General features: G+C 44.3%; 1 protein-coding gene across 3 annotated transcripts in view; it reads right to left on the reverse strand.

The window, feature by feature from the left end:
- The window catches only part of MATN2 (matrilin 2), a 132006-nt gene that overhangs the window by 2217 nt on the left and 107473 nt on the right, over nt 1–22316 (reverse strand). For 2 of the 3 annotated variants that reach the window (XM_039853486.1, XM_039853488.1), the window contains exons 9-17: nt 22077–22199; nt 21729–21851; nt 11877–11999; nt 10461–10583; nt 8052–8174; nt 4413–4826; nt 1883–2035; nt 754–825; nt 301–435 (exon numbers count right to left, since the gene is read on the reverse strand). In XM_039853486.1, the coding sequence (XP_039709420.1) occupies nt 301–435; nt 754–825; nt 1883–2035; nt 4413–4826; nt 8052–8174; nt 10461–10583; nt 11877–11999; nt 21729–21851; nt 22077–22199 (1389 nt within the window). The remainder of the gene's footprint in view (nt 1–300; nt 436–753; nt 826–1882; nt 2036–4412; nt 4827–8051; nt 8175–10460; nt 10584–11876; nt 12000–21728; nt 21852–22076; nt 22200–22316) is intronic. The other variant, XM_039853489.1, reaches the window with a different exon arrangement.

Raw genomic sequence — 22316 nt, forward strand, 5'->3', positions numbered from 1 at the left:
AGGACTGAATCAGCATATGGAGGAAACCATAATGAAAGAAATGGTCAACTTTCTGTGCAGCCAGATCCAGCAAATCCCAGGAAAGGGCTTCCAGCACTGGAAGCGGCCTTGATCGTGGTGGGTTGGGGGAAGACTGCTCCAGTGTCTTTTAGTTTTTCAGTTCTCATTTTACTTAAGTTCTTCTCTTTTCCCCATCCTATTTCCTACTTCCTCCTTTCCTTTCCCCCTTTATACTGAGTTTGTTGGCTAGCTGAGAGGCTGGTATTTAGTCAACTTTCAGAAAATTTTACTGATAATTACCTGAAGGTTTTGCCGTATGGAAAAGTTTTTGTGTAGACCGTGAAAGACTGTCTTCTTCAAACAGATATCTGTGTTGCACTGCAAAATTAGAACAGGAAAGTAGGTCTCGGATATTTATGGTAACTGGCTCAGATTCTGTAAAGAGAAAGAAAACTGAAGTCAAATCTGCTTAACACGTTGTATAAAACAGCCATCAGCTGTCAAAGTAAGGTGCTTGGTATTCCTAGCAAGTGGTACACTACCTGGGTACATACTGTGGCAATAAGACTCAGCGGAAAGGCTATTACCACATACGGCGTAAGGTGTGGAGTATATGTTTCCTATCCGATAGAGAGGCAGAAGCCATAGCATAATTCAAATCTGACTTTGACTTCTTTACAACTTTTGTCTGGAGGGAAATGATGGTGGAAGCATCCTCCAAAGGATCTAAAAACACTGCTTTTTAAAATTTACCTGTTGGCTGGTGGACCCTCTTGGGCAATTCCCCTGCTGGGGAGTCCTGACTTCCACTGGAGTCTTCCAGCGCTGAGAGGAAAAAAATGAGCAAAAGGAGTGAGAGTTGTCTGCATGCACACGTGTTCTTTAGGAAACTAGTCCCAGACCAACTCCTTACCTGCCATAACCCAGGGCATTTCGGTTTTACTTGTCAGCACCACAGATTCAAAAAGCAATTGGTTACCAGATAATCCAAGAGCACTCTAGGGCAGTTCCCTCTAGTAAGGAAACCCTGGGCCCCTGAGGTGTATCTTAAGAATGCTCCCCAAATACCATGTCTAGAAGGTAGAGTGAAGAAAAAAGTTAAAGTTGCCTAAAAATTAAGCTGCAGTGGCAGCGGCTCCACTTGAGGCATTTTAACTTGAACGCAACAGCCTGGAGGCAAAAACGTTATCTACTTTGATTAGAAATCTGAAAGGCTTCCTCCCGGGTCTCCCTTCATCGCATTGTTTTTTTCCCTTAGAAGAGTAAGACACATCACTTAGACTGGGATTTTATTGGTGACTGAATCTGGGACATGAGTAAAAGGAAAAATGGACAGAACTGCTATATGTCAGCATGCCTTACGTATGACGCAATTAGTGAACTGGAGAAAAGCATAGAGACCTTTTGTCATAACAAAATCTAAATTCAGAAGGGCAGTTTAATATTCTGTAAGCAGATGTCGTCCATGCAGGGAGGCATTCTTTAAATTTTAAGCAGTGGGCTTGAAAGGATTACCATCCCTTTCTACTCCAATTACAGGCCTATCGTGAAATTACATGTCAGCTCTCTTCATTTATATAATGGTTGTTTCTTAGTTAAATGATCATTTCCATAGGGCTTTTTGGAGGATTAAGTGTGCTGGTGTTGTCACAACACTTATCACGCTGCTCAGCACAGAGCAAGCGCTCAAGCAGTGTTGGCTGTTCACATTTGTCTTCGCTCTCCCCTCTTCTACTTTCTGCGCTTAGTTTCCAGGTGTCACTGGTTCTGCACACAGGGAGGCACTTCTTGGAGCACTTTGAAGGAATAGGTTGAGAATTTCTCATTCAAGGGTTTGTGCTGCCCTGTTTGCTAGGATCTCTCCTCGACACAGCTATAGTACCTTCACAGATGCCTTTCTTTAGTTTTTCACTTATCTCGCCCATTGTGCTGAAGTCTTCCGCATAGAAGAGATGCTTCTTTGTGGGCTCAGAGGCAATCTCCTGCAGTTCTTCCTCAATGGCTTTTCCTACGCCGACCGCATACATGGTTATACCTACGGTGCAGAGCAAATTAACAAGTAGTTAGAGTTGTGTTCTCACAGTCTGGAAGTATGTACTGTGCCCAAAGCCAGCTAGATGTTAAGTGGTGTGATTTGAGGGATCCAGATCAGCCTCCCTTTATTTTTTCTCCATTTTTTATTTGGTCCTATGAGCAAAAGGGAGCGATTCAAGAGAGAGGAAGGTGAGATGTCTGGAGAGTTACGGAGCCAGACCATCAGCCTCCTGCTCAGCTCTGGGCTCGGTCTTAACAAATCTTAACTTTTTCCTGAATTAGCCTTGTGGATAAAGTCAGGACGGGCACTATCTTAAGGCTTACGAAATGGGAATCTCTTCTGAGAGAATCTAAGAAGCAGGTAAGGTTATGACCTTTTAAACTAATTTCTACTTCTCAAAGGTACAGGATGGGAACCTTAAGTGACCTGGGGCGAGGTGAAACTGCATTCTGCCCACCCCTCTTGGGAGGACAAAGCCTTGTGAGAAGTGCTAAGCTGAAGAGGGGAACCTACAGACCACTGGAAACCCCAAAGTCAGAAAAAAGAACCAACCCAAGTATCAACCTTAGAAAGCAAAAGGGATGTGAGATTGCTCCAAAAGCTTTTCTAAACAGAATTAGTCTTAGACTCCCTTCCCCAGATACTTTTCTTTAACAGTAAAACAGTAAGAACTTCAGTTTTTGATTTTCAGTATTTTTCAGCACTGATATTCTGGCTAATTCTTTGACCAGAGTTTTTAAAAATACACATAAAAATGGCTCTCTAAGCCAAGGGCAAGAGTTAGGCCTCATTCTAAGTCTGTGTAACGTCAGTAGCCAAGTTCAGCATATTTGTCTGGGAGCCCAGTGGCTTTATGCGCAACTTCCTAAAAAGGAGAACTATTTTAAGATTGTGTTTGCTATGCATAGGAGTAATTAAATTCATTAGAGGATGTCACTTGAGATAAATTTGTTGATTCAATAACCAAATAAACATCTGTTTCTCCTGCCTTTAGGTGATTCACGTAAATGTGAGTTGGGGAAAGAGTAAGGTGAATAGGTCTCAATGTGACAAAAAACGGCAGGGGGCTAAGCACTGCTTTTGGAGACAAGATGCTTTTCCCAGTAGGAATGCAGGCTACAAGGGCCTGTGGATTTGACATGAGCTTTTGCAAACTAGTCTAGAAGCAGAGGAACTGGGTGTGAGCAAGCAGTTTTACTGTCCATATAGATGATTCGGGCGGGACACTTTTTGTGACTATATTGAACTAGGAAAAAAGTTAAGAGTGAGGTAAACGGTATCAAGAAAACAACCTCCTTCACGAAGAGAGTGACTGAATGCTGATGTGAACTAGCCTTTCTCTAAAGGGGAACGGAGTTCACTAATGGCTTATAGCACTTTTTTTTTTTTTTTAAGTAAATTAGAGGTTTATTTTTCCCTTATGTAAAAGTGTGACTATAGCCAGTCCAAGGCTGGTATGGCAAGATTGCTAGCACTTTCTCTCCTTTGCTCATTGACTCAGCAACTATTAATCATGCATGTACTATGTGCCAGGGCTAGGCACTGGATCCATAAAGTCTTCGGTGAACCCCTGTTCTGTGCATACCTTTATATTACCTGGTAAAGCAATGTGCCTTCAACAAAGTGGCTTTTAAGTAAACTTCTTCACAACTTCAAGTTTTCTCAGGTCCCCAAGGAATCCAGACACTTTGTCCTAAGCTATCTCTACCAACCATCCTAGCTTTTGGGTTTCCTTTCCAATGGACTGTACTCCTCTGCCACACTTCACATCTATCCACAACTACAGTGACATCCAGTCCCTCCTCCATTATACACACACGTCAGAAACACCTCAGAGGAAAGGCCGAGTTCTGCTGAGCAATGAGAGCTTAGAGTCACGATCTCTTCCAACACTTTGATTTTCTCAAAAGCTACCTTTTGCCTCCTGCGAACACAAGAGTATTTGCTATCCTAAGGCTATTGTGCTTTCAGTGTTCACTAGCAGTATTGGATTTTTAAAAGAATTATCAGTAAAAGTTCCTCCTACCAGGAATCTATTTTTACCAGTGTTTGGGGACTGTTGTGTATTTGTCTATGGTTAAATAGCACTTGCAGGATTCCTTCTCTCCACTGGAGGTCACACCCAGGCTAGTAAAGCACAGCAGATGATTTCTCAGGTGTGGTCAGTGTCTAGTCCCATAGTCCAGTTGGCACGACTTTCGCATCCCTGCTGTAGAGTCCTTTTAAAGCCTCTAGGTGGCAGTTTAGTAAAGACGTATAGCAGCAGTGACAGCCTTTCTACACACTCAAAGGATCTCCTATGTCCAGCTGTGACCACCGAGTGAGTTTAAGAAACCTGAACTTGAGCAGTGTAAACCACACCTCCATCCCACATTACCATTGGCCTTGGCTTTACTGGCCCACTCGGAGACGTCATCCTGAGCCCGTCCATCTGTGAACACGATGGCCACTCGGGGCACCCGCATGGAGAGAGGCCTGGCCCCTTCTACTTGGGTAAAACTTCTCTCAAACATGTGCTTCAGGGCCAGCCCGGTCATTGAGCCTTTGCCCATGTATTTCATGTGGGCCACGGCTTTTTTCATGTCTTTGGCCGAGCTGAAGTTTCTCAAAGTAAACTCTGTGCGGACCTGCGTGGAATACTGGAGCAGCCCTACTCGAGCGGCTTTGGGGGAAATTGCCAAGGAATCTATAATTCTGGTGACGAACTGCTTCACAATCTCAAAATTCTCTTCTCCGAGGCTCTTGGATCCATCGATCACAAAGATCAGGTCGATTGGGCCTTCAGAGCATCCTATAAGAATGAAAGGAAAGTTGGGATAGGTAAATGATTAAAAAAAACCATTCATGCACAGAAGAAAATTATGCTTCAATTGAAGGCATGGCCTCTTTGGAGAATCACCTTTGTTCATTACAAAGGACAGACAGAAGGTGTTAGGAGAGACACACAGCAGAGGTACACATTTTAGGAAATCAGGTGCTATGTGTAAAGTACACTGAAGGGTCTGACAGCGCCCAAAAGATTCCTACAACTTTACTCCAGGAGAGTGACATCACCCCAGTGCTGGCACTGCGACAGATGACAGAGAAGGAAATTCTTAAAAAATTCACCTCTTCCAGGGAGCTTTCCTAGTAACCCAGCTTGGATTAGTTACTCTTCGTGTACCCCTAATGTTACTAATTTATTCAATAAAAATTTGCACATTGAGCATGTTTCATGCAAGGCAGTAGGCACAGCAGGATTGAAATAGTGGCCAAGACAAAATCCCTGACACCAGGTTGCTTACAGTGCAGTGTAGATGCACTGTGCACCAGCTGGTTATGTGTGGGCCTCCTCCGCCTCCGGTCTGCCAGCTCCTCATCAGGGGCCATGTGTCATTCATTCCTGTATCCCCAATGCCTGGCACACAATAGGTATTCAACAAATATTGTTGACAATAAATAAAAAAGGTGGTATCCATGAGGTAGCATACCTGTAAGTATCCTATTAAAAATGAATTATCACTGAATTCTTTATCTACACGGAAGCTTTTCAGGCAACTCAGATGGTTGACAGTAAAAGTTTTATGTAAATACTTAAGCAATCTGGGTGTAGAGAGACATTTTTGTTACTTAGGGCTGCATAAGAAAAATTTATAGATCCCAAATGGATGATCTCATTTTAAACAGTCTTCATTATGCGATATAACTTCTCTTTTATATATCAAGCAGCTGTTTAATCTTTGAATGTGAAGCACAACATTTTAAGCAAGTAAAGACACATGCAAAGTAAAGACACACATGCAAAAATATTTCTATGCTTGGCCTGAATAACAGGCCAACGTGTGTGTTGGGGGGGAGGGGATGGGTTCCTCTCTCTCCGTTAAGCGCTTGTCGTCCATACTCAATCTACTGATTACTAGTGAAAGAGGAAAAGGTCAATTCAGAGCTTCATTTACTTTCACAACTTGTTTCTGAATCAACCAAAAACAACTCCCAGGTGGAGTGCCTGTGGACCTCCTGAGGGTCTCAGAAATGCCGGAATAATTTTTTGGCAGCGAGTCTGTTTTCTCTTCTTCCCCATATACTCTTTTCTTACAGAATAAAACCAGCACTTGCAGGCTCTTCGTACAGAGGGGCACAGAAGGCTCCCCCAGCAAACAAGACTGCTTGGTGGAGTGGAGGGGCGTCAGGGTGAAAGATGCCAGACTTGCTTTCAGCCCCAGGAAGAATGACAGCCCCACTTGCTGGCTACCTCTTTGCGGGAGAGTCATGCTAATTTCCTTTGGGCATTTTCTTTTTGATACTTAAGTCAATTGATTTGCTTCTCAACTTAATTTTCACAGAATTCCAGAATTTCAGGGTTGAATAAGACTTTAAAGGTGATCAAGTGTTGCCCTCTGTTGCTTGCATCGTTACAACGTTCCTACCCAGTAACCATTCGGCCTGGGCATGAACCTCACTCCTGATGAGGAATGGCCCACTCACTGAAGCCTGTCTTTGGACAGCTCTGCTGCTGCTGATGACAATAGCTATTGTTTGTTGAGCACTTACAGTGTGCCAGCACTGGGCTAAACACCTTTAAATACACTCTCTTATTTATTCCTCATGACGATTCTGTGAGGTACTATCCTGATATTATAGATGAAGAATCTGAGACTTAGAGAGATAATTTGTCAAAGTCACACAAGTGTATGAATGGGGGTTCAAATCCAGACCTGTCCAACACATCTCAAGATCTTAATTAATCACACAGCTTTCCTGAGAGAAAATTTCTTTGTCCTCCTACAGACCCCTCCTTAGGGTCTGTTCTTTCCCAGGGGGAGGGTCACAGAAATCATTAATGAGGTGACAGTCACTTTCATATTTGAATGGTGCCTCAAGTCTTTTTTTTCTAAAAAGACTTCCAGTTGCTTCCTTTATTTTTCACTTGACATTGTACTGAACTTCCTCACCATGATGCTTTCTAACTCTCGTTTCTCTATCTTTTTTCTTAAATTATTTTCTATAAAATAATATATGCACATGGAAAAAAATTCAAACATTACAAAAGTGTGTGTGCATCTTGATCTCTCTGTATCTATATCTATGATCTATCTATCTATCTATCTATCTATCTATCTATCTATCTATCTATCTATCTGTCTATCTATCTATCTATATATCTATCTATCGAATGGATGTTAGGAGAAGCCTCTTACAAAATACATCAATGGTAATACACTATAAAAACATTCAGTGCCATGCTTTTTTCACTTAAAATATCCTGAGGGTCTATCTAGAGTTACTTCATTCTTTTTAATAGCTGTATAGTATTCCACCGTGGAGCTCCACTGTAATTTATCAAGTCTCTTATGGATGGACATTTATTTACCTTGTTCCCATTTTTTTGCTGATACAAATGATGCTGCACTAAATATCCTTGTATACGTGGCTTTGTGAACACATGTACATATTGGTAGGATAAACTCCTACAAATTTTTAATTGCCTTCAAAATATTGCCAAATTGACCTCCTAGAAGTTATACCAGTTCAGACACTGAGAGATAAATTTGTAATTACCTTCTAAAATATATCTTTGCCAACATAAGGAATCATCACACCTTTTGATCTCTAGTAACTAATAGGTAAAAGAAGATATCATAGCTTTAATCTCTTACTATACATTTTCCTTCTTCTATGGTTTTTATGTTTCATGTGATGTTTAGGAAGGTCTCCTCTACTCTGAGATTGTAAAATAATTCTCTCAAGATTTTTTCTGCTACTTTAGTGTTTTTATGTTTGAACCTTTGAGCCATCTCTCTTTTCCTAATGTGCAATGTTCAGGACTTAATGTATTCTCCAGCCCAGAGCACAACACAAATCTTGTAAGTTTTTTCACACATGCTGCAGTCAAGCTCTCTCTCCCATTCTGGATTTATGCATGCATATTTATTCTTATGGGAGAAGCAGAGGTGAGGGATTTGTTTCCTGAAAATACTCCAAAAATCAGTTACTCCCAAACCAAATTAAAGCAGAAAGCCAAATTCGGATCACTTACTCTTGCACTGCCTTCCATCCTCAGCTAGAATGAATCCCTCTGAGCATTTGCAGATGTAGGAATTGCCACGATTAACACAGATGTGCTCACAGCCATGATGGGTCGATTTGCAGACATCCTTTCCTGAGGAAAACATAGAGTGAGCAACCCGTCAGTGTAGAAACGAGCTGGACCAAACAGTCGTGTCAGGAGAGATCACGGAGGTGATCCATTTTGTAAAAAGCCATCTCTTTTCAGACCTCTTTTAAAATGTCCCCTCTAAGTCTAACACTCAAGAGAGGGACACAGTCTTCTCAGAAAGCTCTATTCCCACAATCCTGAATGGTAAGGTGGGTTCTTGGTGCCGCGAATTTGTTATTAATTCTTAGAACTGTGCATTGGGTTTTGGATTTTGATTCTCCCAAGCTAGTGATTTTTTTCCCATAGACATCCCGAACACTGCAGTTTTAACAGTCTAATGAACACGTGTGGAGTACTTTAAACTCTTCAAAGTAGTTATAGCCCTTTAATCTTCACCATATACTGTGAAAAGAGGAAGGCACGAATAATTATATCCAACTTATAAATGAAAAAGCTCAAAAAGTTTTAGAGTTGCCCAAGGTCATGTAGCAAGTTGATGACACAGCTGGCACATGATGTCCCTTACATACTCCTCCTCCATGGTGTGAAAACCTACAGTTCTTTTCTGTCATTAGCTCCTTGAAAGAAGCTTCCTACAAAACCGTCATCGGTGTACTACGAATCCCTCTAGGAAGTGGGAATGGAGGGATTTGATTTAGCAATCAAATTCCAGAGGTAAAAGTTGTACCTACTGAGCAACAAATGTGTTGCTTGAATAAATGCTGCATGTGTGTACGCTTGCATTTATAGAAATAAAAGCGTGAACAAACAGCTCAGGCAGATATAATGGGCAGAACTACAGACATGGTCTCCACAGAAGGGATACTGCAGTGTGAAGGCAAAATAGGATTGTGCAGGAAGCCCCACAGGGTTAGGCCAGGGTCCCATGGGCATCAGGAGTCAGCTGTTCCAACAGAGCTTCTTGTTAAAGGAAGGAGCCCTTCTTCCTGGTGGTGAAATGAGAACAGTGAGTTCCATCCACCCAGCTTTGCTGGTATGCGGAGTGATCCCAGTAATCTCAAAGGAGCCTACGAGGAAACTCCCAAAACGTTCAAATGAATTTATTTTGCCTTGACTGAAAATGGGCCATTTTGCTCACTGGAACAGGGTGTCACAAAAATCAAGTAGACAGTGTGGAACTCCTAAAAGTAAGGTTTAAGAGATCAGAATCTCACAATGGAGAAAAATCTCTGCCCTCTGCTATTCTAATGCCCACACCCACCTCGCTGAGCTAGTATGTCCCCATCTTTCTCTTCCTTTGGGTGTTGTGATGGCTAATTTTATGTGGTAAGGTGCCCAGTTGTTAGGTCAAACAGCAGTCTCAATATTGCAATGAAAGTTTTTTTTTTTTTTAAGTGAGATTAACATTTAAATCAGTGGAGTTTGAGTAAAACAGATGATCTTCCATAAAGTGGGTGGGCCTCATCCAATCAGAAGAAGGCCTTAATGAAAAAAAAAAAGACTGAATTCTCCCAAGGAAGAATTCTTCCAGCAGACTGCCTTTAGATTAGAGCTGCAACATCGGCTCTTCCCTAGGTCTCCAGCCTGCCGGCCTATCCTGCAGATACAGACTTGACAACCCCCCCATAATCATCCTTTCTCCTCTCTCTCTCATATATATATGTGTATGTGTATATGTATGTATATGTACACATACATACATATACATACACATATACACACATACATTCATCCACACATGCACTCTATATATGTACGTGTACATATATACATGTAAACATAAATACACACACATATACACCTTAGTGGTCTGTTTCTCTGGAGAACCCTAATACTCATTCTAAGTAAACTCTCAGAGTCTGTTCTGGATGATGGTGATATAGAAGCAAATGATGGAATGGATAAATAAAATCCACAGAAGACCCCTTCAGCCCCTCTACCCTCACTTATGAGGTCTTCCAAGAAGAAATAGCACTGTAACTATCCTTTGGTCCTCATAGTGATTGCAGCAGAAATTCTAATTTGGTCCCATGACTAGCCAGGCACTGTGCTAGGTCTGGGCACCACACGAATCTTGTGGAGAGGGCCAACAGCTGGGAGAAAATGAAAAGAAGCCAAGAGCCTGACACCTCAGGACGATGACTGAGAAATTCCTGAGAACTAAGGGTCCACCATATTGATCACTAGCAAAACACGTCACAGCACCCAAGTCAGGGACTTTTAATTATGACACTGATTGTAAAGGAAGATTTTAAAGATTAAATGAAGTTATGTAACCGCCTAAGTTCCACAGATGGACCAATTCATCTCTACCTAGAGGCCACTTACTTCTGCAGTGTTTCCCATCCTGGGCAAGCCGGAACCCCTCCAAGCACTTGCAGATGTACGACTCGCCACTGTTCACACAGATGTGTTCACAGCCATGGTCTACTGCTTGGCAGACATCTTTCCCTGAAGACAGCAGAAAAAGTTAAAACAATTTCACCAACACAAAATTTCCCTGGGCTTCACTTTGGAGGATCCATCCAGCTCAGCCCCTGGATTCCCAGAGCCTCTTGAGCTCAGTGATCCATACGGAAGAAGGTGGCACTGAGGGTGAAGTTCACAGCTCTAGTTCGGGCTAACTCTTCAAACTTCCCCGCTATCATCACCATCCTCATTCACCAGCACCTACTTCATAAAAATGCAATCCATTACCAGCTTTCTGCAGACGTAGTTTCTGTCATCAGAAAGGAAACACTTTTGGTATGACTACTTAGGAGATTAATCCTCGATTTAGAGCAGCAGCACTGGAATCTAATTTTGGCTTAGTCCCTGATATAACATGTGACTTGGGAGAATCACTTAGTCCCTTGGAGCCTTAATGTTCTTGTGTGAAAAACAAGAGTAATAATTCCAGTTACCCCTTTTTTTCTTTGAATATGTCAAATAAATTTCCCTTTGTAAAGTACTTTGAGAGGCTTGAGGAAAAGATGACTGACAGGGATGGAAATCATTTATTCAGGGTTACACACTCCCCTTTGATTACACAGAGATGTGTCTTGACCCCGTCTAAGAGGCTTCGTTTTCTGAGATGTAAGAATGGCCTCATCATAAGGTGGTCTCTATAAGGGATTTGTGCTACCAGAAACAACAACAACATTGGAAGCAAAGAAACAGAGGCTCCGAGAAGTTAAGCAACTTGCCCAGCTAATAAATGGCAAAGACAGAAGTTGACAGACTCTTGGGGTCCACACAGCACGTGTGTCCCGCACAGCACACTGCTAAACCACTGCTGCTCACCACAGGGCAGAAATGAGCAACTTTAGCTGTCGCTCTAACAGTGATTTTTTTCATTCGCGCATTTGTTGGTTTTATTTTTAACGGACTTTATTGTTTAGGGCAGTTTTAAATTTACAGAAAAATTGAAAAGATAGTACATTGAAAAGAGAGTTAGTTCCCATAAACACCCAAACCCAGTTTCCCCTATAATATTTCCCGTTAGCGTAATACATGATTTAATTAATGGACCAATATTAATACATTGACTAATATCAACCAAAGTCCACAGTTTATTTACATTCCCTCAGTTCTTAACCTAATGTCATTTTTCTGATCCAAGATCCCATCCAAGATCCCACATTACATTTGGTGGTCATATGGCATTGGCTCTTGAGAGTAACTGACTTACACAAGGACCGCGATGGTGGATTTCATGCAGAGGTCAGATAACAGGGATGTGGGCCAACTCCAGTAAATACTCACTTCTGCAGGTTTTCCCATCTTCTCGGAGTATATACCCTTCAAAGCATCGGCACACAAAAGAGTCTTCACTGCTTACACATGAATGTTCACAACCATGGTCACCCAAAGCACAAGAGTCCAATTCTGAGAATCCAAGTAGAATCAGAGAAACAGAAGAAGGAAATGATTCAGACGTTAGTGACTTATTCAATCTTAAAAGACATTTCAGACACCTTAAATTAAAACGGTATCTAATTCCATAGTGTATGTTTCAAAATAGAAAGCATGTCTATGAGCAAAAATTCTTACCATGCAAAGAGCACATAAATACATCATCATCTCCATAGGAAAAATGAACGACATGAAAAGACAATTTACAAAAAAAGACAGCTACAAATAGCCTATAAATATTAGAAAATAAGTCCAACTTCATTGGTTGTCATAATGTAATAACTCATCTACATATCTATTTCAGTATGCATGCATGTGTCACACTTTAGGTAATCCACTCGTTCATCTATTCATTCAATCTACAATACTTCATGAGTCCCTACTCTATGAATCAGGCACTCTTCTAGGATTTGGGGATACAACAATGAATAAAACAAAGTTTCTGCTTTTGTGAAGCTTAACATCTGGATGCAGCAGTGGGAGGGGAGGAGGGGGAAGAGAATCAATAGACCAACAAATATATGTGTCAGATGGTGAAAACTGCTTCGGAGAAAAAGCAGGCTAAGGGAGGATAGAGCATGCCTGCTGGGTTGGGGTGTACGGAATGCTTGTCATTTTACATGCTGCAGTTAGATAAGGTGACACTGAGCAAAGCCCTGGGAAAAAAAAGAGTGAGTGTGTCATATTTGAGAAAGAATAGCACCAAGAAAGGATTTACAAACTGCAGAGGTAGAAGCATGTTTGGCATATTTCAGGAAAGGCAAGGGAACCAGTGTGGCCCAAGCAACCAGGGACTATCAGGGGATGATCAGGGACAGACCACACGGGATTCACAGGCAGTGGTTGGATCTGAGTGAGAAAGGGTCACTGGGGGACTTTGAGCAGTGGAGTGACATGATCCGATCTGACCTCATTTAAAAGGCCTGCTGTGCACAGAATGGGGCATGAGTAAGGATGTAGCATGGAGAGCTAGGAAAAACCTATTGCAATAATCCTGGTGGCCCCGACCAGGCTGGGGAGAAGTGGTCAGATTGTGGCCGTATTTTGAAGGTAGAGCCTACAAGATTTGCTGACGGGTTGATATGAAGAATCCATCTTCATACAGATATGACATTTTTGAGTCAACCCAATCATTTCAGACAGAGTAAGTTCTATAATGGGTATGCATTGAAGTTATTAAGTAAAGGCTCCAAAATGCATAACCACCTTTATAATCAGGCGGAGACCATATACTTTTTTCTAAGGCACCTTTGCAGTATTTTGTTTGGGAGGGGAGCCCCGAGAACCAGTTATATTATTCTCATTTACCAGCCAGGGAAATGAAGGTTTGGGAAGGTTAATGGCTTGGCAAGACCAATTGCTAATAAGTGATAACGTGAGACTAAAAATCTAATCTTCTGACAATGAATCCCATGTCTTCCCCAACTGCACTGCATCGCTATACTCTAAGGTGAGCTCTCAAACACGAAGGGAATTTTGCCTGTCTTCTTTGAGTAGAAGCACTGACAAAATTCTTAAGCAATGGGTGGGTGTTAATCGAAATTATAACTGCAAAATAGAGTCTAACGGAGTTGGACCCTCCTGTTTGCGCTGAATAGGAACTGTCTCTTGGGGCGCAGGCCAAAGCCACTGCTCATGCAGAGCGTCCTTCCCATGGTGCTGCGGGGAACAACTGCGGGATCCACAGAACAGACGGCTGGCTGGCTGTGGAGGTGAGCATTTTTTCCCCACCATGAATTTATACGAGAAATACTCTGTTTTCCAGGGTAATAAAATAGCTATAACTCTTTCAGGCCAGTCTTGTCATGCCATAATCCAGAAAGAACCACGAGCACACCCCTTCTTTCCAGAGCTTCCCCCATGCCCGGGCCTGTCCTCTTAGCTCCAGCTTAGGCTTTCATCTTAAAGGGCGGGTGAGTCTTCCCACACAGACCCTGAAGGGCTGCGGACGTCCAGGCTTTCCTGAGCCGTGGTGGTCTCAGCCTGGTTTGGCTGAAGGGTGCTGCTCTCCCCTAGCAGGAGCCTGCTGAGCCCAAAGCCACTGTCCACAGGGGCGCGTCTTCGCCCTTGGCTGCAGATCATCCCAGGCTCCCAGCTCACTTTCTGAGTTCTCCTGGGTTTTCATATTAGTAGCTGTTTGGAAATTTTGTTGTGTGTGTGCTTTAAAAGCATGTGCAGAGTTTGGGTTTTTATTTTTTTCCTTCCTCATACCCTTAGAGCAGTGGTCCCCAACTTTTTGGCACCAGGGACCGGTGCTCCTATGAGAATCTAATGCCTGATGATCTGAGGTGGAGCTGAGGCGGTGATGCTAGCACTGCGGAGCGGCTGCAAATGCAGATGAAGCTTTGCTTGCTCTCCTGCCGTACACCTCCTGCTGTGCTTCCCGTTCCTAAGAGGCCATAGACTGATACTGGCCCACAGCCCAGTGGTTGGGGTCCCCTGCCTTAGAGAGCATCTGATCAAGAGAGAGTAGAGCAGTGATGAGTTCTTGACCTCAGATCAGCATTGGAATCACCTGCAGAGACTTTTTTAAAAAGGCAAAACAGGCACCTGATTCAAAATTCATACACATTAAAAGGCATACTTTCCCTGTGGAGGGGTATCTGGCAAGATCTACCAAAGTTACAAGATGTCCCTTTGACCCAGCGACTTCACTTCTGGAATTCTCTCCTACAGATACCCTTGTACCATATGAAGGGATATGCTTTCAAATTATTCATTCATTGCAGATCGTTCATAATAATGAAAAGTGGGAAACAACTCAAATGTCCAGTAACAGGGGACTAGCCACATAAATGTCCCACACAAGGAGATATCAGGCCTCTGTGAAAAGAACGAGGAAGTGCTCTCTGTGAGGACAGGAAGAAATCTCCAGTAAATGTCACTGAGTCAAATAAAAAAAAAGCATAGAATGGAGTATATGACACACCATGTTTTGTGTATATAAGGGAGGAAATAAAAATATGTATTGGTATTTGCTTTTATTCACATAAAGAAACATGAAGAATAAACGATAGACTAATAAAAATGGTATGTTAGCTAGCTGTTACTATATAATATTACCCCCAAATTTAGCAGCTTAAAACAACAGTGATGCTAGCGCTGGTCAGAAACCTCCACGGTTTCTGAGGGTCTGGAATTCAGCAGTGGCGTAGCTGGGGGGTTGTGGCTCAGAGGCCCTCATGAGGCTGCAGTCAAGCTGTCACCTGGGGCTACAGCGATCTCAAGGCTCAGCCGCCTCTGAGCTCGCTCACATATTTACTGGCAGGATCCTTGGCTTCTTACCAGTTTTCTGCCAGAGGCTTTGGTCCCTCACCATGCTGGTCTCTCCAACATGGCTTCCCCCAGAGCGAGTGCTCCAAGAAGTGAGACAGCACCCAAGACAGCAATCACAGTGTCTTTTATAACTTAATTTGAGAAGTGGAATGCCACTGTTGTCTCCATATGCTGGCCAACAGTGAGGAAAGGGACGACGCAAGTATGTGGATGCCAGGAGATGGGGATCACCAGGCGCCATCTTGGGGGCAGCCACCACCAGTTATTGATAGGCGGTGAAGTTAGGGAGCAGAATGGCAGGATGAGAGTGGGAGCAAAACTTAATGTATTTTTTTTGTATTGTTTTGATTTTTGAACCAAAGGTAAACCTCTTACCTATTCTAAAAATAAATGCAATTTAAATAAAAATTCTTAATGGGAAACAAAAATTCATAGTTAAAACTACACCTGTCTCTCACCTTTGACAGCCTACATTGTTATTTTTAAAGGCTGCACCATCATTCATTTAACCAGTTTCTTACTGGATGGGCATTTAGGTGGTTCCTAGTCTTTTGCTATTACAAGCATCATTTTAATATTCTTGTGCACATAGTTTTGCATACAATGTGAGAGCATATTCGAAAGATAAACATCTGAAGTGGAAATGCCTAGTTAAAGGGCGTGAACATTTAAAAGCTGATAAATATGTTCAAATCGTCCTCCAAAGACCTCACATTAATAATGTAAGATAGTCTCTATTTCAGGGGATCTCAGGTGCTGCCTGGGCTTTTGGATGTTTTAAAAGCCCCAGCGATGATTCTAATAAACCACCAGGGTGAGATGCTGGTGGTGGACACAGACCTTATGTTCAGAGACCTTCTCAAGTGTTCATATTATTCCGTGCTTCCACCACCATGAACCAAATGCCATCGTCTTTCTCTGCGGCTGCTGCGTCACCTACTAACTGATTTCCACCCACCCACTTTCACTCCCTCCAGTTCGTCCCCCAGGCCTCCCGAGTCCTCTTTTCCAAATATGAATCTGCTCTCATCACTCGTTCCCTCTGCCTGAGATCTTTTAATGCTTCCTGAGAATCTTGGGATGAGAGAATCTTTGGCAAGGTTCACAGGACCTGCCCTGCAGCCTCATCTGGCCTGCTGTACTCCAGCTCTGAGTACTTTTTTTTAGTACCTCAGTACTTGAGTACTGAGCCAGAAGCTCTCCCACCACAGGGCTCTCTGCACAGCCATTTCTCTGCCTGGAAGACTCTTTCCTCCTTTATGACCTCCAGATGTCTCCCCGACCTCCTGGCACAGGGCCTCAAAGAACTAGGCATCTGCCGCTTTGGTCGCATCACAGTTATCACCGAACAGTTACGTGGTTGGTTTAGGTCTGTGCCCACCTCCTCACCAGAGTAGGCTTGCACGGGCTCTGATCTCCAAGAGACAATGCACTATATCCGTTCTTCTCTCCTGCATGTCCCAGCACCTAACTTAATGCCTGAAATATCACTGAGTAAAAGGAAACATTTCCTCAGTTTTCTACTCTGATAATCAAGAGTATCTAGATCCACCTCGTAGGGTTTTTGTGCAGATGTTTTACATGAGAGCGAGTGGGGTGTGGATGCTGGCGGTCAGCTGGGCTTCTCACTCTCTCCCATGCACCCGCCTTGCAGACTGCACAATTCACATTTGTTCAGCAAAAATGTTCAGTTTCTGCCTGTCTGGGTGACTCGTGGTAAATTAGAGAATGCCAAAGCTGTACTGCAGTTAACTTCCTGACCATAGGCTCTCGTGGCTGTCTACTCATCACGTCTGGAAACCAACTCGGAGTCAGCTGCTCCCTGGAGCCAAAGGTACTCCTATCTAGGAAAGTACGTCCCTTGGTCCCTGAGAGGGACTTAATGTCATGGGTACCTTGGCCAGGGGAGAATGGTGGGCATACCAGCAGTCCATTCACTCATTCAGCAAGTGTTTATGGAGCACATACTCTGTGCCAGGTACTATCCTTACTTTCAGGCTGGAAGGGACCTTGGAGATGAACTGGTTCAACTTTTTCACTTTGGAGTTGAGGAAACTCATGGTCAGAGAGGGGAAGTGACTTGCCCGAGGCCCCTTAATCTGCAGAGGTGAAATATGTCAGCTGTGCTGGGACAGAGGTGGGATTAGATCACAAATTTATCACTTCTGAGTTATCTGGTCCAGTTGCACATCCAGTGTTCATTCAGCCTAGCTCAGTAGAGTCTGCTCAGACAGGCTGGTAGGTTCTGAGAAGACAAATTAAGTTTCTCAAGGGGGGCAAGGCCTCCAAATAGTTTTATGTAACTCTAAAATCTGTAAGTGATCTGTCCCGCCTCTGTCTCCAGGCTCATCTCTCCCTGGTCTCCCTCTCGCACTCAAAACTCAATACTCAGCACACGCTCAGGACCCTGGGCTTCCACGTGCTGTTTTCTGTGCCCAAGAAGACTCCTCCTCCAGTCTGAGTCCATCAGGTGCTGCAACAAAGAACCACACACTGGGTGGCTTATACCAGCAGAAATGTTCCTGTGTGTTTGGGTGAGAGCCCTCTTCCAGGTCACAGACTTCTTGTTGTATCCTCACATGGTGGAAAAGACCAGGGAGCTCTGTGGGGTCTCTTCTATAAAGGCACAAATCCCATTCATAAGGGCTCCATGCTCATGACCTAATTACCTCCCAAAGGCTCCACCTCCAAACACCATCAATCATCTTGAGGGGAGGTTAGGATTTCAATATATTAATTTTGGGAGGACACAAACATTCATTTCATAACACCTTCCATCTCTAGCTAGCTCATCAATCTCTAGGTTTCAGATCAAATATCTCTTTCTCAGGAGACTTTCTCTGGACTAGGTGACAGCCTCCTTGTCACATGCTCCTGTGGCACCTCCTCTCCCCACATGGCAACTCTCATCACATGGAATGGATGATATGTCTTTAATATTTTTCTTCCCTGAGAAACTTTAAACTCTGTCAGGGCAGAAACTGAACTGCATCAATCCCAGGGATGCCCATGTACAGGGATACACACTGCGGGTACAGGATAAATGTTAGTGGAGGATGAGAATGAATGGACCAAGAGCTCGAGAAGGTACCTAGACTCAAATCCAGAGACAAGAATGAGGACAGCTCAGCTGTGAACCATCACTGCAAGGAAATAGATGGCAGGACTTAGAAGAAATCTCAGGATGTGGGAAGAAAACGTGTTGCCTCTAAGAGAAGTGTCCTCTTCCTTTCACATTGAGGATGCAGGTCCACACATTCTGATCACAATTTGTGATCAGGATGATAGGAGTTTCAGGACACAGTGAAGGTTTTTAGGGTCCCTTCTGGCAGCCTTGCATGCTGATATAGACTGTGCTCCCCATATCTGGATCCCACATCTGGTGAGTCATGTATGTCTGTGGTGTAGTAATCATGGGGTAATGAATTCTGTGGACTTGTACCTCTGTGGCAATGACAGAGAACAATCCTGTGTCAGGCTCCATGTAGGAGATTATTAAAACCAAACTCAGGAAGAAGAAACCACATGGCTGTCTGCCTAGAGGGTAACCAAGGCCGAGAGATAAAATGACACTGTTTTCTGGCTTTTTTTAAATAATAAAACTCAGAGCAGCCACTCATTTGTTAGCTCTGTAGAGGCTTTCGCTCAGACAAACCAAGAAGCAGCTAAAATGAGGCATTCTTTTAGAGGGCATCTCATTCACTCTGGGTGAGAGATCCTGAATCAGGAGACCTGGGTTCTAGACTCAACTCTGCCACTGACTGCTAGAGCCAGCTTGGGGACACCAGTTTCCTCCATGTACCTGTTTCCCACAAAAGAAAGGGAAGATCTTTAAGCGTCCTTCTGTTCCATCAAACCTATAATGTAAATGCAAAAGGGGGAAGGTGACCTTCTTCCCTGCTATAGACTGAATTGTGTCCCCCCCAAATCCATATGTCGAAGCCCTACTCCTCAATGTGATGGTATTTGTAGGTGGAGCCTTGGGGAGGTAATGAGACTTTGATGGGGTCATGAGGGTGGGGATCCTATGAAGGGATTAGTGCCCTTATAAGAAGAGACATCGGAGGGCTTGCTCTCTCTCTCTGCTATGTGAGGACACAGTGAGAGGGCAACTATGCGCAAGCCAAGAAGGTTCTCACTGAACCTGACCCTGCTAGTATGCTGATCTTAGACTTGAAGGCTCCAGAACTGTGAGAAAATAAACTTCTGTTGTTTAAGCCATCCAGTCCATGGTATTTTGTTACAGCAGCCTGAGCAGACTATAATACTCCTCAGTCTGTGCGTCAATACCCCCTCCCCGAGACAAGGATGGCTCCTAGAGAAAATCTGAGCAATCAAAGTTGGGAGCCCGGGCAGGAAGAAGGGAGGATGGGCTTCACTCCAGAGGCCAGGGAGTCCAAGGTGCCTGCAGGAGTCTAACAGTAACAGTGCCTACTTAGTTCCAGGGCCCGGGAACCTGGGCCTGCTCTTTATGCTTCAGAGAAATCTTATGGAAGGTTCATGAAGGATACTTCAGGCCATCTGCTATCAAGGCTCTAAGAGGAGGCTCTTTATAAAGAGCCAAGGACACTACTACCTGCTAAGCCAGGCCTGCCTGACCCCTGGGGGCTCCCCCGTCCATAGCAGGGCTTTTCAGAAAGGTTCAGTCACGTCATCAGGCTCTGCATCATCTGGAATAGAGCTGGGAAACCTACATCCCAACCTAGTTAACTACGGCCACACTGAAAATATAGCTCATTATTACAGGACGGGCAGCTAGACTGAATCATCCTGGGGCAGACAGAAAGTCTTCAATTAGGGGAATAGCTCAACGCATAGTTATCAGCTGGTGGGGAAAATGCGTCTCTTAGGTACCACCTCCCTGAGGATAATTCTAACCCATCTGATCATCTCATAAAATTTCATATAGTCACAACCATATATCAACACACACATGAAAATTCACTTCTAATTGCATTGTTGAATATTTACTCATATGGATGATGTCACTGTACCATTAGTTACAGACTGACTTTAAATGAAAAAAGGGGCAACTTTTAAAAGTGTTGGTGGTATAACCCAGATGTGGACCTGGGCAGGGAGGGAGAGGGGGCAAGTGACCATAAGGACAAGGAGCAGCATGGTTTAGAAGGGCCGTGAGGGTTTCTCAGAAGGCCTGCAGCCATCTTATAGTCAGCTCTTGGTGATCACAGTGAGGGGGAGGACAAATGAAGGGCATGAATAACCTAAGATGATCGAGAATTAAAACAAACCAATAAAAAACCGTGCATGTGGCTTTGGCGTGCTGTCACATGTCGATACAATTTGACACACCCATCCTCTTTGGGCACCCCTGATGCCCACACCCTCCAGTGCTAGCTGGAGCAGCAGTCCAGGAGGCAGCTGGGCAGGCAGCCACAAGCCAGCTATAAAACAGATAACCTATTTGTCAAGACTCAAGAATCTGTCTCAAATGAAGGAAACATTTCTCACAGGCTGCACAGTTAGAGAGGCACACCCAGCTATGCAGGCACTCACCTGCCTGTGTGAATGGACCACATAAAAAGGTGGATAAATTAGGTTGTGGCCATAATCATATCAGTGGTCAGGGAATTTGACCCTATAATCAGAAAGATGAGCAGGATGGAGAAGGTAAAGTATAGTCCTTTTCCTCCATTTCTGATCCCTTCTCCCAAAATGACTATTATTTTAAGTCTTTATCTTGGTCCATTTAAAAACACGATTGCAGGGCAGCAAACGTGACTCGAAAGAAGGTCTGGAAGCTTTGGTTTTGTTTTTTAACTCAATGGAGACCGAAGTTGGGACCAGCTGCGAGGAAGAACATACCGGGGAAACATCACTGCCAACCTCGCCATCTGCTGCCACATTATCCGGATGGGAGAGGGAACTTCTCAGGAGCCTCCCCTTCTCCCAGAGCTGACTTTGGAGTCACCTGGACCAGAGTTTGAACTCGCCATATAATAGCTGATGATCTGAGACTTTTAATTTGAGCTGCATTTTCTCTCTGCAGAATGGGGATTCAGCAGGGTTGCAGGAACGCGAGAATGCCTGTGCTTATTAGCACATGTCAGCAGTCAGTAATGCGCCCCCGGTATTATAATACTTGTGCGACCCCGGCTGACTACCACTTTCAGACGGATTGCTGAGGTAGAGAAGTGAGAGCTAAGAAACAGGGCTCGGTCCGGCTTCAAAATTACCACGAGACAGACTAGAAATAGGAAAAAGCCATCTCAGGGAGCTGGACGAGGAAGGTGGGGGCAGGGAAGCAGCACCAGGGCTCAGGCCACTGGCAGAGGCCTTTCTGCACGTTGACTCGGGCCAGCGAACACCGGAGCTGACGCGCGGGCACTGCTCGTCTGGCAGCGAACCCCACCCGCGAGTCGCCTGCACAAAGTCCAGCTTTGCGCTGGACCTCGGAACACTCACTGGCACAGGTCTTCCCATCACTGCGGAGCACATGTCCCTCGGGACACTGACAAGCGAAGGATCCGTCCGTGTTGACGCAGGAGTATTCGCAGCCATGGTCGCTCAGCAAGCAATAATCGGCCCCTGCAAGACCCAACGACCAGCAGCGGCCGTCAGCGAGGCCTCTGGGCTACTGATGATAGGAATTAAGTGACCATCATGCTTTCCTACCCCACCTCATCTCCAGGCATGCGGTCCCCCTGGAGCAGAGGAAAGAAAGGACCGCGACACGCAGTCCTCTGCAGTCCTCCCCGTTTCCACTCCTGTTACAAACCTCTCCCTTATCAGGAAGCGTGGAGCGGGACTCACGGGAGCAGGTCTTGAGGTCCTCGTTGATGAGAAAGCCCTCCGAGCACTGGCAGACGAAGGACTCCTCGGTGTTCAGACACAGGTGCTCACAGCCATGGTCCTGCTGCGCGCAATGATCCACCCCTGCGGTTGTCACACACGGACACGAAGTAACGCGCGGGGGCAGCGCCCACCGGGAACCGGGCGTTAAAACACAAAAACCTCCTCAGAGGGAGCCCCTGAGGAGCCTTGCACTTTATT

This window comes from Pteropus medius, unplaced genomic scaffold (genome assembly GCF_902729225.1).
Source record: "Pteropus medius unplaced genomic scaffold, Ma_sr-lr_union100, whole genome shotgun sequence".
Lineage (NCBI taxonomy): Eukaryota > Metazoa > Chordata > Mammalia > Chiroptera > Pteropodidae > Pteropus > Pteropus medius.